The sequence below is a fragment of the Heterodontus francisci genome, chromosome 35, assembly GCF_036365525.1.
Source record: "Heterodontus francisci isolate sHetFra1 chromosome 35, sHetFra1.hap1, whole genome shotgun sequence".
Lineage (NCBI taxonomy): Eukaryota > Metazoa > Chordata > Chondrichthyes > Heterodontiformes > Heterodontidae > Heterodontus > Heterodontus francisci.
The window spans coordinates 47,170,756-47,189,656 of record NC_090405.1 but is presented as its reverse complement, the minus strand read 5'-3'; the positions used below and the strand labels follow the sequence as shown (position 1 = coordinate 47,189,656).

At 42.2% G+C, this 18,901-nt stretch overlaps 1 protein-coding gene across 1 annotated transcript in view; it reads right to left on the bottom strand.

Annotated features, from left to right (window-relative positions):
* Positions 1 to 18,505, bottom strand: part of LOC137350491 (protein ERGIC-53-like) — a 62,955-nt gene extending 44,450 nt beyond the window's left edge. The window contains exons 1-7 of the mRNA XM_068015144.1: positions 18,308 to 18,505; positions 15,771 to 15,925; positions 14,175 to 14,282; positions 6,146 to 6,207; positions 4,286 to 4,385; positions 3,539 to 3,662; positions 277 to 332 (exon numbers count right to left, since the gene is read on the bottom strand). Of these exons, the coding sequence (XP_067871245.1) occupies positions 277 to 332; positions 3,539 to 3,662; positions 4,286 to 4,385; positions 6,146 to 6,207; positions 14,175 to 14,282; positions 15,771 to 15,925; positions 18,308 to 18,476 (774 nt within the window). The 5' untranslated portion in view covers positions 18,477 to 18,505. The remainder of the gene's footprint in view (positions 1 to 276; positions 333 to 3,538; positions 3,663 to 4,285; positions 4,386 to 6,145; positions 6,208 to 14,174; positions 14,283 to 15,770; positions 15,926 to 18,307) is intronic.
* Between the last annotated feature and the right edge of the window lie 396 nt (positions 18,506 to 18,901).

The following is an 18,901-nucleotide window of genomic DNA, read 5'->3' as shown; positions in this document are numbered from 1 at the left end:
GCTGCCTTGCGATTCTCAAAATATAACATTCAATGGAAAGTATATGTCAGCTGTAACCACGCGTCACTGGGGCATGAACAAAACTGGAAAAGTGCTTTGTACAAAACTCCCTTATGATTACATGCCATCTGTGCAACTGCACACAAAATGTTGCTTGCCATGTCTTCTCACACGGACTGCGATTGATTAGCTAATTTGTTCAGCAGCACCTCTTGTTTGCAGGACGGTTTTCAGTACAACACCGGTCCAACAAAAGCTGTGCTCCTTGACTCTCACCATTGTCCCGGGCTCAGTCAAGCTGAATGCAAGAAATGACAGAACATCATGGTCATCTGCAAGAGAAGACACCTAAAATTATACTGCAGTAGTTGGTGTTAATGCATTTTGCCTGCTATACTCAGTGGGTGCTAAAACCAGAAAGGTAAGAAACCAACATGACATCTGCCTCTCCGAATAGTTAGCAGTCGCATCCAGAATCTCATCCCCAAGATGCAATCATCTGATTGAAACTGCTTGAAGACACAACTTTGCCTGAAATCAGCAGAGGCTTTTAAATCAGTAAGTACAAAATACTTAAGCAATATGTATTTATGCCACATCTTTAACAGAGTAAAACATCCCAAGGCACGTCACTGAAGCTTTATCAGGTGAAATTTGACACTGAGCCACAAAAGATATTAGGACAGGTGACCAAAAGCTTGGCCAAAAAGGTAGGCTTTAAGGAAAAACTTAAAGGAGGAGAGGGAGGTTTGGAGAGGGAATTCCAGAGCTTAGGGCCGAGGCAGCTTTAAACATGGCTGGCAGTGGTGGGGTGAAGGAAATCGAGGATGTACAAGAGACCAGAGCTGGAAGAGCACAGAGTTCTTGGAGGGTTGTGAGGCTGGGGGAGGTTACAGAAATAGGGGAGGGGTGAGGTCATGGAGAGATTTGAAAACAAGGACAGGAATTTTAAAATTGAGGTGATGCTGGACTGGGCACCAATGTAGGTCAGAGAGCACAAGGGTGATAGGGCAACAGGACTTAGTGCGAGTTAGAATATAGGCAACAGAGTTTTGGAAGATCTCAAGCTTACAGAGGGTGGTAGGTGAGAGACCAGGCAGGAGAGCATTGGAATGGTCTATTCGAGAGATAACAAAGACATGATTGAAGGTTACAGCAGTAGATGGGTGGAGATGACACTGCTACGGAGGTGGAAATAGGCAGTCTTGGTGATGGAGCAGATACGAGCTGGAAGTCCAACCTCCGGGTCAAATAGGAAGCCGAAAATGTGAAAAGACTGGTTCAGTTGCCGAGAACTTTGCCGACTAACATTAGTCTTTGACAAAGGGTAGCACTATTTTTTTTTAGAAACTTAAATTTGACCAATTTTGCCTTCATTCTACAAACTGTGACCCAGTATGATTTTTTTCCCCACAAAGCAATTCCTGGGATAATTGGTAGAGTCACCTGTCTCTACAACTGCTAAGTCTCGCTTCAATTCCACCACTAGATGGAACCAAAACCACACCATATTGGATCACCAGTTCACACTTGATATTTCATTACAGTTTTCAGATAACTACAGATGGACGTGGCCATTTGGCTCCTCCATCGAGAAAAACTGATCTTCTCCCACCTCCACCTCTCATTATCCCAGGTAAAGACCGTCCCAAGTGTTGCTTAGCCTGTGAAGTTCTGCCTGACACTGATCCTAAATTTCTGTTGCGACTATCTGCCCTTAATGTACTGCTTTACCCCATCCATCCCCCTCCCATAGAACTCTACTTGATTCATCAAACACAAACTTCAGTCCTACAATACATGTTGGCTGATTCAATTCTCCGCATTTAGGATAATACATCTAGAATTAAGAATTCAAAAACACTGGTGTAAAAATCCTTGCAGAAAAGTAATTTCTCAATTAGGAAAGAGACAGGAAAGTATTCTGCGATGTAATATTTTTACAAGACCAGTCAGGAAGATGAGGAGAACAGGGCAGGAATAGAAAGGGAGGAGCACAAGGAACAACAGGGGAAATAAACTTACAAAAGGAAGAGTTGGGCACAACGCAGGAAGTGAAGGAATTTTCCTTGGGGAAGAAGGTAGATGAGACAAAGACGCATTCAGACTGATCCATTTTTAGGAGGGGCTTGAAATTCTGGGAGGTAGTGTGCGTGCGAAATCGATTTGGGAAGAGTACTAGAACGCAGCGACGAACTGGCTCCAAGTATGGCATCAGATGGTGGGCGGAACAGGTGTCAGACAAACTGTAATCGGAGTTTGAGGAATGGATTGTGCACTGCTGGAACACGGTTGCAAACTGTGTTTGGATTCCTGGAGGTTTTATCACACGACCTCTTGCCTCAAATAGGCCAACCCCCATACTCCCGGCATTCGCCCCTCCTCCAGGCACACACTGCCTTTCCAACAGCAACTGGGAAGGGAACAGAATCTGTTACCCAACTGGATTAATCTTGACCGTCAATGAACCAACCCAACTCCAGAGACTGCAGCACATAATGTAAGCTGACACTCCAGTCCAGTATTGAGGGAGTGCTATGTTAATTGTATATCGATTGTGTTTAATTATATGCCGGTGGTGGGCATTAATGGGGTCGTATGAGAGCACATTTAAGGAGACATTTATTGAAACTGAGTGGCAGGTTTGCGTTAGGAGCCATATGTTTGTAAGCTTTCACGGTGAATAAATGTAAGACTGGAGTAAAGATTGGCTCCAGTTTTATCCTTCAACAACTGGCTTTCTGGATTAAAACATGCTGTACAGTCGGAGGTGCCCAACCGAGGCCTTGTCTGCCCCCTCAGGTGGATGTAAAAGATCCCATGGACTATTCAAAGAAGAGCAGGGGAGTTCTCCCTGGTGTCCTGGCCAATATTTATCCCTCAACCAACATCACTAAAAAGAGATTATCTGGTCATTTATTTCATTTCTGTTTGTGGGAGCTTGCTGTGCACAAACAGCTGCTGTGAAAGCTTTCTTCCGAAGTCCAGTGTTTCAATGCCTCAATTTTAAAATTCTGATTCTTCTTTTCAAATCCTTCCATGGTCTCGCCCTGCCCTATGTCTGTAATCTCCTTCAGCCCCAGAACCCTCCGAGATACCTGCACTTCGCCAATTCCGGCCTCCTGCCCATCACCCATTTTAATTCTCCACAATTGATGGCCGTGCCTTCAGCTGCCTGGGCCCTAAATTCTGGAATCCCCACTCTCTGCCTCTGTCTACTCAAAACCCACCTCTTTGACCAAGTGTTTGGTCACTTGCCCTAATATCTCCTTATGTAGCTCGGTGTCAAGTCTTGTTTGATAATGCTCCTGGGAAGCGCCTTGGGATTAAAGGTGCTATATAAATGCAAGTTATTGTTGCATTTTGATGATGCCCTGCTGGCAGATTTTAAAAATGCATTGTAGGTGAGTGGGACAACCAAAACAAATAGAAATCAGTGCATTAGTCTCCTGAATTACTCAGGAAGCTAAGAAAATCTATACGAATGTTATCATAATTCATATACTCTACAGTATCGCAGACTCCTCTCTTCACTCACCAGCAACGCCTCCAGTAGCTGCTGAAACTCCAAAGTATCCACTAGAAGGAAGGTTCATGTTTCTGACTTCAGTACAAAACTCATAGTTCTCATCGAAATCTGTCACCCCCACATTTAGGTATACCTGCAATGGTGGGGAGGGGGAGGAAAACAGACAGCATCAATACACCTTGTAACAGAACTACTTATTCCTTCAAAGCAAGGGCTGGGCCTGTTTCCGTTTTTGGGTGAACACCTCTGTTCAAAACTTCAGTCAAAAAAAAAAACTTCATGATGAAGATACATGATGCCAATTTCCCCGACCTATTGGCGATTGCAATTGGCCCCTAAAGCAGTTTTCAATGGATCGACAAAGAGACCACACCAAACTGACTTTGGAAAAGCATGGTCCCCAAAATTGGAACAAAAGAGGGGAGTGTAAAAATTGTCAACGGATAATAAAAGTCAGGCTGCAACATGTAATTGGACAATCAGCCACCACCTGTTCATCATCTTCCCTCCCGAATAGCTAAGCGTAGGGCGAGCTTCATTCATGAAAAAAAAAATGCTACCTGGGCAAGCTGCACCTCAACACAAGTCACCACTCAAGAGGAAAGAATGGGGAGAGAGCGAGTTGAGGGAGAAAGAAAAGGGTGCTCGAGACATTGGCAAAACACGACAGTTCGAGCAGGCCAGTCTATAAAGTTAGTACACACATTTACACTTTTAAAAAGTGTCAGTGTTTATTAAGATCACTAAACTGCTTACCTGCAATGTCTTCTGGTAATATCTTATCCTGACTCTGATAGGGTGATAGTTGTTACGGTAATCTCGGAAACACGAGCCCAAAGACTGGGTTGCGCCATCGCTGCAATTTGGATTAAAATACAAATGGACCCAATCACAGTTAGTTTTAACAAACTTATTTGAAGCAGATGAGTTCAAACTTAAGAGATTTCTGGTTTCAAAGTTATTTTATTAAGATGAAATAATGAGCTCACGCCCCATTTTGGAATACACAAAAAAACAGGTTCCCAACTCTTTTTCTTGAAGAAATATTTGATTGCTGCATAACTACCAACCTGGAGGCTAGATGTTCAAAACTCACCATGGTAAGTGAATTCTGGCCATCGTGGGCTAGCATCAGAAAAACGACCATAAAAGCTGCAGGACTGTTGTAAAACTTGCTCACTTAGCTCCTGAAGGAAAGGAAAACTGTGATATCCTGTTTATGTGGCTCCAGTCCCACACTCAGGGCTGGATTTTGTGCTGGCCGTGGGGAGAAAGGTGAGGGGGATCCCCGCCTCTGCCTTTTTTCCCCACCTCAGAGCGAACCCCCAGTCTTTTTTTGATCAAGGTTTGAGGAGGCGGGATTCCTGACCCTTTACAGACTTTAAAAGGATGGGGATCCCGCCTCCAAGAGCTGCCGGCCAATCACAGGGCCGGCAGATCAGCAGTATCGGCAGCGCTACCGGGAGCAGTGGCCACTGCTGGTACTGCAGAGGCCTCAGACCCAGCACTGGAACCCCGGAACACAGGTAGGTGAGGCAGGGTCGCCGGGGCCAGTCTGGATGGTCCCCCAGCGAGTTGGGGGTGGGGGGAGCGGTCTTTCAATCCAGGGGGAGGGGAGGTCCCGGGGGTAAAGTTGCTCCCAGTGGCAGTCCTCCATGGGCCACAAATTGCCCACGGAGGAGGGAACACCCCACCCCAAGCCTGCAGGGAGGGTGCCCAGTGTTACAACATGTTTTCCCCGCGTGGCAGAGGCTCCCCCAGTAGGATCCACTGGCGGCAGGACCAGGCCCTTAATTGGCCACTTAAGGGCCTCAATTTGCCTCAGGGTGGGAAGACTGTGGTCAGCCTATCCTGCCCTGGGAAGACTGCTAGGCAACGGGCCCTCAGCCCCACCACCTCCCCCACCACCTGTTGCGACTCTCCATGCAACCCCTCACCCCACCACTAAACCTCCGATACAGCCTTGGGGGGCTGTAAAATCCAGCCCTACGTTTTAATATCTCTCCAAAGCGACCGAGCAAGACTTCAATAGTAAAACCAATCATTCAGGAAGATAGCCCATCACCATCATCTTGAAGCAACCAGATGAAGAACAACACAACTTGTATTTATATATTGCCCTCAGCATAGTAAAATGTCCCAAAGTGCTTCTTAGCAACTTTAACAAAATTTGACAATAGGATGGACAACAAATGTAGTCCCTCACTATGACTGCCACAGCCGAGAAAAATTTCGAAAAATTAAGGTTTGGCATCAAGAGCTCAAAAGCTATAAGTGTTACAGAATAAAGCACCAAAAAAAACTCCCAATCTTCCAGTTTCTCTTAGTCTTGTATTATGGCTCATGTTGTATGCAAAGAGGAACATTATGGAGGCGAGGAAAGACGAGAGAAGAATTCATCTGTATATAGGCTTTGGAAATACTAACTTTTGCTCCCATTAAAACAAATATCTAATTTCTAAATCTAATTTGAGGGAAGTTTACAAATAAAATTTTACAAATCTTCAACTTACTACAAATTTGAGGCAACAAACCATATTCAACCCATATGTGCAAAACAATAATATTTCAGAAAACAACCCGCAATTTCATATCACAAATAAAATGAAAACTTACTTCATGTGATCATACGTGAGTTGCCCATCATTTCCTACTACAAGGATGGCTGGATTGTTTCTCTAAGAGTCAGTGTAAAAGAGAGATGTTGAAGAATGTTAAGCAAACTTTCATTTTATGGATCCAAAAGGTTTCAAAGCCGAGCTTGCACTAAAATTGCAGCAGGATTCTAGAGGTTGTGAATCCGCCAAACTGCAGAATTGATCTGTGGGATATTTTCTCCCCTCCACAGTTGAGATGCATGTGGAAAATAGACCTCTGGGCAGGGCTGTCAGCAGCTGTGGAACTGCACCTCTTGGCACCAGCCACCTTCAGGTTCAGAGGCAGGAATATGATCATGCAATCATATTAGCAGAAAAAATACTCCTTTCATAATCAGATTGCAAAATCCTTCATTGCCAAAATCGCAAACTGTTGTCAGTACTTTTGATCACATCAAGCAACATCACCCATTATCCAAGCCGATGATTTGAATTCAGCCACAAGAGAATTTAAGGTAGGTTACAGGTTTTATGAGTCGTACACTGTAGCTAACATACATTGTTTATATTCATGCTTTTTTATTATCTATCCTGGAAACATGATGCTTATGTTCCCATCATTAAAACTTGCCTCGATCTCCCTATCTATCCATGAATCCTCACTCTTAAATGCACTGCTTATTTTCCTTACTGAAATATCATTGATTTGTTGCATCACTTCTAAGGTAGTTTCTATTCTATGGTTCTGTTTGCCAATTTTCCTTCAATTTATTATGGGAAAGGTCCCTTTTTTCTCTCTCCCCAACCCACCCCCTTCCCCCCCCCCCCCCCCCCCCCCCCCCAATCAAATGCCCTTCACCTTTATTTTTCACTTGCTATTCTGATACGGAATGTACTGTGATCACTGTCTTCCCAAATATTCTCCCACTTTTAGCTCACCTACTTGCTAGGCTTCATTGACCAGAACTAGGCCAAGTCATAGAATCTTACAGCACAGGTCATCACACTTGGCTCATTGTGTCTGTGCTGGCTCTTTGAAACCAGCTGTCCTATTTAGTCCCATGTGTTCAACTCCAGAAAGCTCGTTATGGAAGGATAATGCTGCAACCTATATTTACTCAGTTTCATATTTATTGTACATAGTGTCATGCAGGTCCCCACCTGCCAAGCATGAGGCATATTAATTTCGCCACATTGACATTAAATTTCAAACTGCTGTTGAAGTGAAGAAAGGACTTGCTTTAAAAAAAATTGCCAGATCTTGGCTGGAAAGACATCTGCATATTAACAGACAGTGTTTGGAAAGAGAAAGCAGCCATTCCCTGACACATTCAACCCACAATGGACTTTTGATCACCAGAGGTTGAAAGTGGGGGAGCTCACATTCCAGGTTGACTGCTAAGATGGCCGAATACACAAACGGACATGGTCAAACCAGCTAGTCACATGACTAACCTGCTGGGCAACCTGAGTTTTTTTTTTAATTTGTACAAACAGTTTGGACAGAAAGCAGAATGCTCCTGGATTGAGAAGATCTGTCCTGTCTGCCTGCTTCCATCTCTTTCTCACAAGCCTCTGAATCCAGTGAAGACAAGTTAATCCCAAGAGAGAAAAGTCTCCTACAGCGAACAATTTATAAGAAGAATACTGGGCCCCAACGAAAAGCAAGATCTACCTACAATCAAGGACTCTACAGCGAGCTCGAAGAACCGTAACAAAAACTCTTCAGATGTTGCTTAAAACCTTTCCACTTTATTTTTCTTCTGCTCTTTTCTGTCTCTATTTGCATGTGTGTATCACGTATGCATGCTAGTGTGGGCGTGTCGTGTATCTGTAGTAGAGGCCTGCTACCCGACCCGAACCCAATGACATGTGTCGGGTTCGTGTCAGGCCCGAATCGGGTTGGGTCGGGTCGGGTCGGGTCAGGCCAGGCCGGACACACCCAGTAAGTGCTCTGCTGGTAAGTATTGAAATGAAAAAAAACAAACTTACCCGAGCTGGGAGTCCGGGACAAAACTGAGTCTGCGCAGAGCGCGATGACGTCACCATCATATCATCACGCAAGCGCTGCAGCTCGGTGGAGCTTCCCAGTGGGAAGGCAAGTAAAACGATGGTCGGCTCGGGTCAGGTTCTTTTTCCCAACCTAAAGCAGGCCTCTAATCTGTAGGCGTTAACCGAATTAGAGTTTAATAAATTTCAACTTTCTTCTTTAAACCTAAGAAAGCCTGTTTGTGCTAATTTCTTTGCCTTATAATTGGAAAGCGGTGAACAAAGGATTCACCAAGGGGGAGCTAAAAACATGGTGTTTAAAATTAGACCCTGTTACAGTAAGCCCAGGTGAAGGCTGAAAGGGAACCCAAGACCTTTTCCTCACCTGGTCATAATAGTAAAAGGATTACAAACACGTAGCTCCTCACTCAAAACCCTTCACCAGTCTCAGTAAGTGTCTGATTATAAGTGCTCAAGTAAGACTCCAATTAACACCCTCCACCTGTACATAATCAGACAATTGATACATTATAAAAGAAAGAGAATCTGTTAATGGTGTAATGCTTTTTGTAGAGTGTACATTGTCCCACAAAGAACTATTATCCACGTAACATTCAATGGGTATCCTATCTTCAGTATGTCCCTTGTTCAGAATTGCACCTAAAATGCTTGACAAATAGAACCCCATGTCCACTGCCTCCCCAATACCCAGTGTTTCTGCAGCTAAAGTGCTTTTAACAACCGGTTTTATTTTCACCTCCCAATCTAAAGGACAACATTTCCTGTTTTCATCCATCAGAAATATTATGAAACCAGCTGCACTCAAATACCCATCAGCAAGATTAGTATGTGAAGCATCACTAAAAATTATTAGATTCATGATCTTTGGGTCACCTAAGGATGGGAACTTCAGTACACATTTCTCCAGATTTAGTTTTTTCATGTTTTATTTGCCCTTAAAACATTCTCAACTTACAGATGTTTCATCATCGTGCTAACCTCCAGCACATCGAAACTAGCATCAGGCCTGGTCTGAGTGCACAACCAGTTTAATTGACCAATCAAGCCTCGAAATTGCTCAGTCTCTGCTTTAGATAGACTATCACCTTTCTGTGATGACCGAACACAATTAACTGGGATGGGAGTAACACTGTCTAAATAGGATTGTTGATTTAAATTTATTCCAGACTTAGTCTGCTTAATATTTAGACCAATAAATTTAAAGGCCCCACACGCCGGACTCCCAAACTTAAATTCTGCCCTAATCTTAATAGATTTCTCATAATCCACAGTACCACCCCATAAGAAACCATCAACATGCATCATGGTGATGTCTGCAAGTTTCCCTTTATGATACCAGTAAAACATGGCAGGATCTGCTTTTAGTTAAAAACAACCAATTTTCAACAAAACAGATCTCACCGAGAAATACCACACCCTGGAAGCATCATTAAGGCCAAAGATGCATTTGGTCAGCTTCCATAATGTTCTTTCTGCATCTGCTGCCTCTTTAGGTGGTTTCAGAAACACTGCTCTCTGAAAAGTATCACCCTGCAGAAAGGTGGCTTTTATGTCAATGGATCTACACTACCATGAATATGTGGCCAAGAGAGCTAAAAAGGTTTTCAAGATTACTTTTCTAGCTGTAGGAGAGTCCACTCTAACATCGGTATCACCCAGTCGCTCTTCAAAACCCCTCGCAACTAGCCTCGCTTTAGCCTTAAAAGTTCCATCAGGAAGGACTTTTTCAGTACAAATTCATCTTTGTGACAAGGCTGACTGTCCCCTATCTGGTACCTCAGAATAAATTCCAAGCTCCTTATGTTTTACTTCTCTTATTAATTTTTCCCCAAGTTTATCAGCGGCCACTAAAACTTCATGGTCATGAGGACTTCTGCTTCTAGTTCTATTCTGAGACTGCTCTCTAGCCTTCGCTTCATTGTGGAATCTGCACAGACTACGGCCTCTATGAGCACTTTGATGTCTTTCAGGACTACTGCTAGAAGATCTCCCTCACACTTTATCAGAGGCTCTTTCTCTGGTACGCGATCGCTTCCTTACGCAAGAGTCACTCCCAGACCCACTATTAGAACTTGCACTGAGCTTTTTTACCCTCCACTCTTTCACCCCATTCTGCCAGTCCATGCACCTTGCTTCTTGGCCATCATCTTGAACATTTAACCAATATTTAAACTTGCCTATAGATTTTCCTGCACACCCCACAATTGTTGCATCCCTCCATCTATTAGACTCCTTGAATGTGTGTCACCCTAGTATCTACTCAGGGAAATAGTCCTTTGGATGCGATAGCTCTTTCTTGAGCTCACATTACTATCCAACCCTTGATCTACCTCATTCTGTGTCTCAGGACCTTCATCACAAAACACATGAATATTTGCAGTATGAGGTGTAATGTTTCCCTCTATCAACTGCTCAGATTCTGAGATTTTGGAATCAACCCCAATCACAAGGAAAGAAACTTAACAGTTTGATTTTCATGCTGGGTGACTACTGTCTTACCATCACGACTGATTACCTTACCAGGGCCCTTCCATTCCCTATGCCTCTCTCTTTTATAATACACCAAATCTCCTGAACTAAAAATTCTACCTCCGATGGCCCTATACGATGCCTCAGAGCTCTCCTACCTTACTCAGAGCCCTCAGCCTTGATGAAAGCCAGTCTCCCTGCATGTAAAGCATTCAAATGTACAGAACTAACTGCAGCACCTTCTAGAGCAGGAGAACTGTCGCATAGTACAGAAGGCAATTTGGGATTCTGCCCATAGACCAATTGCCAGGGATTATATCCTCCAACCATCTGAAGCAAATTCTTCACATGAACGGCCCATGCCAGGGCAGTTGTCAACTTGCAGTTTGGCTGGTCAGCTACGATTTTATGGAACATTTCATCAACCACAGTGTGATTCCTTTCACAAAGCCCACTGCTGAAAGGACTTTCAGCTGCAGTATTCATAACCATAATGTTCATGTATTCACACATGTCTCTGAACTCGTCACTGGAAAATTCCCCACCATTATCAGTCAGAAACTTAGCAGGTGCCCCAAATCCAGTTCCTATCCATTTATCCATAATTTTGTCTATAATCACCCTTTTGTCCTTGCTATTTATTATTGTAGAAAAACTAAAACTAGTTGCTAGGTGTATAAAATGTAGAATGAAAATATTCTTGTTTTTGTCCCACACCTTCAAAACCATGGCAACTGCCTCATTTAAGTCATGTACCAATGGATGGTGTCCTCCGATACTTTTTTACAGATTTCACACTTTTCACTAATCTCTTCTATTATCCTATATACTCTTCAATCACACCTGCATCCTTCAGCAGGGTTTTTAACCTGACAAGAAGGGTGAGCAAATTGTCTGTGTACCTTTAAGACAATTTGCTTCTTATCTCTCTGATTCTTAACACCTGATGCTATTAATACTGTTCTAACACTCTGACGAGAAACATCAGGTTTTGTTAAGGGGATACAATAATGCCCTGACGTGGTAAATTGCAAATACACTGACTTTCCAAAAACAATTGCCTGATCATGCTCCATATCAAGTTTCATTTGCTCCTTTTTCATTGAAGGCTTACTGAACAGTAACGGTATCTCACTGGAGACTACATCAGCACTGGTAAAGTGGCTTACCCCAGCTATTTTACATGGAATTACTACTCTGTTCAGTGACTTCAATGTGTTATCACCAAACCTAAAGCTGGTAGTACTTTTATACTCCTTAACCCTGCGTCAATCCTCATTACTAAGTGAATCCAGATAACAATGTAACCAATCAGTTCGATTGGTTACAATCACAATGTTGACATGCAAGCACTATCCAATTCAGTACAGTTGAACGAATCCGCAACTAACACATTCATTGCAGGATTAAAACTCCTTGTGAATCATACAGTTTTTTAAGATTCATCAGTATCTTCCTCTTCTGCCTCAGAATTCTCTGCGTTGTGTGTTATTTCGAGGACTCTGCCCCTCCGCTCAGGGCAGTTCATTGCATAATGATACTTTGAGTCACATCTGAAGCACCTTTCAAAACTGTTCCTCAGGCATTCCTGGGATTCATTCACCTATGATAGCTGTTCCAATTCTGTCTTCCACTGTAATAGTCAGATCTGCTAAAGATGCTTTCATCCTCATTCCTCCAGTCTTTAATTCTTCCATCGTACTTATGCCTGCCAGTATCTGGACCATTTAGAAATCTAGTAAATATTGAGTCCTCCATTCTTTATCTCACTGCTGAATGCCCTGTTTGTTCTACTAGAACAGGAAATGACTGTTTACCCAGGAATTTCTTTAAGGCAGCAGACATTTGATCCAACAGGGAGTCTTTGTCCAAGAACCAAACCCCAGTTAGAACCAGGAGCCTGTCCATAACACAATCTAGCAATTTAAATGCTAGCACTGAACCAGGGATCTCCAAATTGAATTTCCACAATCTTCTATACAGTCTATTAAAGTCCATGACGTATTCCTCCATTGAACAATTATCTGTTTTCCAAAATCTATCAAAGTCTGACCATGCGTCACATGTATTCAACAGGTCATTTTTCTTGTAAATTTCATCAGTACCGAACTGACGAGCATCCAGTTCACAAAACACTTTACTTCTGATTTTACTCTTGGTAGGAATTGACAATGCCAATGCCATACCTTATTTCCCCTTTGGTAGAAATGTAACCCATGTCCATATATCCACTTCATTCTTCCACTGGTCATATGGTTCAGACTCAGAAAATGGGAGGGTAACCATACCCTGACAATTTACACTTGCTTTCTGCCATATTTTCCACAATAGCCCATGAGATTTAAGTTTTATTTGTTTAATTCCTAGTTTCCAACCTTCAGCTTCAGGCAACCATCCTCTGCTACCACGTTCAACTGCAGAAAGCTCGTTGTGGAAGGATAATGCTGGAGCCTATCTTTACTCAGTTTCACACTTGTGTAGCATAAACGGATTACAAACATGTAGCTCCTCACTCAAAACCCTCCACCAGTCTCAGTTCGTGTCTGCTTATAAATGCTCAAATAAGACTCCAATTAACACCCTGCACCTGCTTATAATCAAACAATTGATACACAATTAACACCATGCCCAGCTTTCTACCCATAACCCTACAAATGAGTTCTTTTCAACTACATAGTCCTGCTTTTTTTGTGCAGTAGCAACATGTTGAGTGGGAACATACAATCAAAATATCCGACCCTTTCTTGTCGAACCATTTTACATATCTATCTACTTTTGGAGAATTAAAATCTCCTGTAATTATCAGCTCTTACTGCATGCTCCTCTAACGTGTCACCATCACCCTCCTACTGGATAGAAACCACTGACATTGAAAGGCAAGAGCAAAGAGGAGAATTACTTGTATAACAACTGTACTGAATAAAATGTCTTCAATGTCTCCATTAAGTAAAATTACCCGACAAATAAAATGTAATTAGAACTCAGATTTCTGGAACAGCACAGATCAGCCATTGTTTCACACTTTTATAACCACTGTAAGGCCAGAGTTTCTCAAATGCTGTTCATTTATTTCAAAAGGCTTAATGCTATCAAGTGCCATCACCCACAAATATTCTGCTTTTGCTTCATGCTGCAAACTTCTATTTAAAATCAGCATTAGTCACTAATTTCCCCCACTCCCAAGGATGCTCCAAGGGATCCAAGAGATCTACCACTCAGATCTGCATCTTCCTGAAGTGAGCTCCCAATTGAAAATATAGCACCAGCTGCCAAAGAAAATGTAGGGTCAGTGCACAGAAGGTGGAAAAAAACAATAGGACTGATAGTTATATTGAAACTATAGATCTTATAGGGAGGGAACAACGCTGAACTCCAACTCTGATGGGACAACCAATTGTACCTTGAAAGTCGGCTGCAAATATTGTGTATGTTGGCCAAAGTGACCCAGAGCCCTTTTACACAAATCACTGATTTAAAGCAAAGTAACATCACAATGACTTCAAAATTCATGCATGTATTTCACAGAAACTAGTTCAACAGGGGTTACTTTGCTCATTTTTGTTACTTACCCTGCCATCATTGTCGAATGTGTCGAAGATGATGCCGACACCATCCCAGTGATCAACTGCTCCAAAAACTGGCCCCGTTGGCCCTCTCTCTCTGGTGTACCATATGGCCTGTCACGACAGGAGAGGTTATGAGCACCTACCCATGTTGGTGGATTCACGAACGATCATATATTGCTGCTAACGTCCAGCAGATTGGCAGCTCACGCCAGAACAGCTTCTTTGCATGATGGAGTGTTTTGTACTCCGTATTCTCCACACGGCAATTTGGAGGTGGGAGCAGACACCAAGGAAGGAAAATGACAGCTGGCTGTGGAGTCGTGGAGAGAGGGGTGTGGGATTGGATTGCCCTCTCAGCTTGTGATGGTTCATGTAGTTCACAGGAAGAAAGAAAATAGATACACTCACCCAAGAATGTAGTATCTACTCCACTTTCCCATTAACAGTATACAAGCTGTAGTAAAATTTAAGCAGAGTTCATTTCACACAGGCACTGAAAATTGGGTTCCATTAAATCAGATGCAACTTAAATATTGGTAGCTATTAAGGCAACTTTGTAATGGCTTTATTAGGGAGTTATATTCATTTATTAAATAAAAAGTTGATTACTTTCACCAAGGATGCTTTGAAAAATAGAACTGAAGAGAAAGTAACGATCTGCTTTGTTTTTATTAGCACAAATGTGCCAGGGATATATTGCAAAATCTGGTCGTGTTGCTAAGCTCCCTGAGCTTTTAGTTAACCCTTGAGCAAATGGACTCTAACAGGGTGATAAGAACACAAACTTTGCTGGATTGATCGTGAATTGAAGTATATTTACCTACATAACAGCAGTCATTGCATATTTTAAAAAAGAATTGCAAAGCAGTCTGAGACGTAACCAGACACCACATTCATTCAATTACTGTAGATAGGAATTCTGACCAACTTAAACTGTTGAGATCAAATCTGGAGTAAAAGGCCAAAGAGTTGACACATTGAGAACCAGATAAAATTTAAATCATGGATAAATCTTGGGTATAAAGATGTATTCGCATGACATGTATAGTGACAGAGATTCTCCACAAGATCCTCACTAAATGCTCACCAAGATCAAGGGCCTCCCTAGACTCAGGATTCAATCACCATCTTGAATTCTTTTCAGCTACAGTAATCAAGCTCATCTTCCAGATCAATACACAACATTGGATCAAGTAACAGGCATGTTTAACGTTCGCTCATCACTGAAAAAATTTATGTGCACAGAAAGTAGGTTCTCTTACTTTTGCTCATGACGTTTCTGACATTAGCAAAGAGTGTGAAAGTGACTTGTTTTTTGCTTCAGTATTATGCAGTGCTCCATAGTCAACAGCTTTGAATATTTTGAGTGCTGTGTTGCATAATACATGCAAACTGAGTCATGGGGTAGAGGTCTTGCAATAGCAATTACTAAAAGCCCCATAAGGGCAATAGAATAGATCACATCGAAACATTCTCTGAACAAATTTTAAGTGTAGTCATCAGCTCCCAACCCACCAAATTGCAGCTTTCTAATGAATTCCTGCACATCACGGAAATTTTTAGAAAGCTTAAGTTTGCTGAAAAGGAGGAAAAACGCACCAGTCCATCTGCACCAATTCTGTTCCTGCCACTTATACGAAATGCAACTTCTACCTCCCAGTTTTCAAATGCTACGTTATTCTTGGTCCAAACAGATCCACTTTGGCTTCGCATTGAGGGAACAACTCGGATTCGTTCAGAACTCGGAAGGGCACCTGAGTAATAGAGAAAGAACTATTAGGTTACTTATTTGAAAAATAAATCCTTATATACAACGAGGGTGACTGTGAGTGTTTGTCTAACTGGTTAAAAGTCCAATTGACTAGAAAATAATTTGATGAAGAAAGCCTTTCTTGATGCAACAAATGTAGAGTTTAACCATTTTAATCCTTGATTAAGTTCTTCAAAGTGCATTGACATCTTGAACTAAGATGGCACTTAAACGTCACCATAGCAACACTGGATCAGACAGAGGGCCTCGTAGGCTGTAATCTTAATCGCAGACCCCAGACTTAGGCATGTAATCAGACTACACTTCACAGCACAAAGATTTCATTACAACATAGGAAGAGTTTTGTACAATAAAAATCTTCCATTTTGTTTCCTCCTTCGCTGGGACCTTTTTAAACAGAAATATAACCATTATTTTAAAAAATCAGGAAGAGATAGATAATTCAAGGGGAGACAAATGCCTGGGTTCATAATCATAAGGTAGGCACTAACAAGACACTAATAAATTTAGTAAGGAATTCAGGATAAATTTCTTCAGAGAGAGAGTGGGGAGAATGTGAAACTCAATACTACATGAAATAGTTGAGGTGAATAGCATTTAATGGGAAACGAGAAAAGTACACCGGACAGAAAGGAATAGGAATATATGCTGATAGGGTTGGGAGGAGGTTCATGTGGAGCACAAACATTGGCATCGACCAGTTGTGCTGAATGGCCTGTTTCTGTGGTGCACATAAGGCAAATCCAGTGTTTTGATGTTTAGGCCCAATATAGATTGATGCTCATAACCAGAGGTATTTAAACGGAGTAACTTAACCCCTTTGTTAGCTTGAGGTACATATCTCCATTTTTGCTGATGTAATTGGACAATGGAGCTCCAAATTTAAGATCTCCAAATAGACTAAAGCTCAGTACATATAATAGACTGCAGTAGCATATAGGCAATGGAAACATAAATTATTAGAATGAAACAAATTAAGATAAATTCCGTGAGGTAATTGAGAAAATGAATCCCCGTTAAGTAGCTTCTCCCAACAAAAAAAAACTCGACACCACCAATTACGGAATCTATAATTTGACCTGGTTCTGGGTTGTTGAAATATGGACTGTGGGTATGTGACCCAAACAGCCTCTCACACGATGCAAAAAAAAATACAAATAAGACAGATACCAAAGAAATAAAACCAAAGTTCATGCATACCAACTGGTCTTGGCCTAGTGAAAAATAATGATGCAAGTGCTGAATGCCAGGAAGTTATAGAATGTCTGTTCCTTACATAACATCAGCATCCTTGCATGATTGACAGATTACTTTCCATTAGTTTTGAACGTTTAAAAAAAATTTAATACTCTTTTGCCAGCAGAGGACAATGATGACACAGAGAATAATTTAAGAGTATTTATTGCCATTGCAGTAGGTACAACAGTAAAGAAAAAAGACTTGCATTTATATAATGCTTTTTCACGACCACCGGATGTCCCAAAGTGCTTTACAGCCAATGAAGTACTTTTAAAGCGTGGTCACTGTTGTAACGTAGGAAATGCGGCAGCCAATTTGCACACAGCAAGATCCCACAAACAGGAAAATGATAATGACAGGATAATCTGTTTCTGTGATGTTGACTGAGGGATAAATATTGGGCAGGACACCGGGGATAATTCCCCCTGCTCCTCTTCGAAATAGTGCCATGGGATCTTTTACATCCACCTGACCAGGCAGATCGGACCTTGGTTTAACCTCTCAATCTGAGAGACAACACCACTGACAGTACAGCACTCCCTCAGTGCTGCACTGGAGTGTCAGCCTTGATTTTTGTGTTCAAGCCCTGGAGTGGAACTTGAACCCGGTACCTTGTGACAAAGGCGAGAGAATGTACCACCAACTGAGCCACGAAATGAAAACTGTCGCACAGAAGCAATGTTTAGTGTGGGTCTGATAGATGGCCTGCACAGAGACGTGCGTTTGAAAGCATGTTTTAAATACCAGGTAAAGTGGTGAAGGGGGAAGATCTGTCTCTGATCAGTAGGCGACCTCTGGCAGCCGATAAGGACTGGAAGTTTAACAACCAAACTATCACTGCAGATCACAAAACTCTGAGCAAATGATCGCAAACTTGAGAATATTGCACCCCCCCCCCCCAAAAAAAACATTGTTCTTGCTACTTCCTAACATTTTTTAAAGTTAAAAAAAACGTGCAAAGCAATGCACACAACAAATTAAAGAGGAATTGCTTTGTGACCAGCTACCTAGTTGAAGGTTAATTAATTACTCGTTGCAAAGGGTCAATTGAGAAGTAGTGGGAGGGGCAAAAACGCAGTATGCAAAGTTTTTCCTAGCCAGTCTCCAGGAACAAGTCGAAACTTACTGCCATAGTGTGTCCAGAAAGGGATGGTGCTGTCCTGCAACACTAGGTGCGGCCCTTTGAAGCTATACTTGTACTCGAACCTGCGGTGAGGTTGCTCCACTCTCTGACTGCAGGTGGGAGCGGAGATCAAGCAGACCAGGGACACCAGCGGCAGCACGCACCCAACCATCGCTCGCCCTGCACTGACCCGCCGACACCACAAGTCCTGCATCAAAGAGCCACCAGGCAGCAACCCATTGGCTGAGACCTACCAGTTGGTCGATTACTCAGGGTCTCTGTGTTAACATGCAGCTGTACAAAGACTCCTCATTCCCGAGTCCCCGTCACAATTCTGTAAAGGTTCAAACTTAAAATCTGCAGTCTTTTATATGTATGTATAAATTATCTTTTCCAAACAATTCTAAAGTATTTGGAATAATCTGACAGGCAAGTAGGAATTGGCCAATTACATTGGTTTAAGAAGTTTATTTGGGTCTTTTTTTTTAATCACAGCCTCGACTCTCCCCACCCCCGTGCTAAAATTTGCATTAATTCAAAAAGCAAGCGCCATCAAGGCTTAAAGCACACTAATTTCACGAAACGAAAACAGAAAAT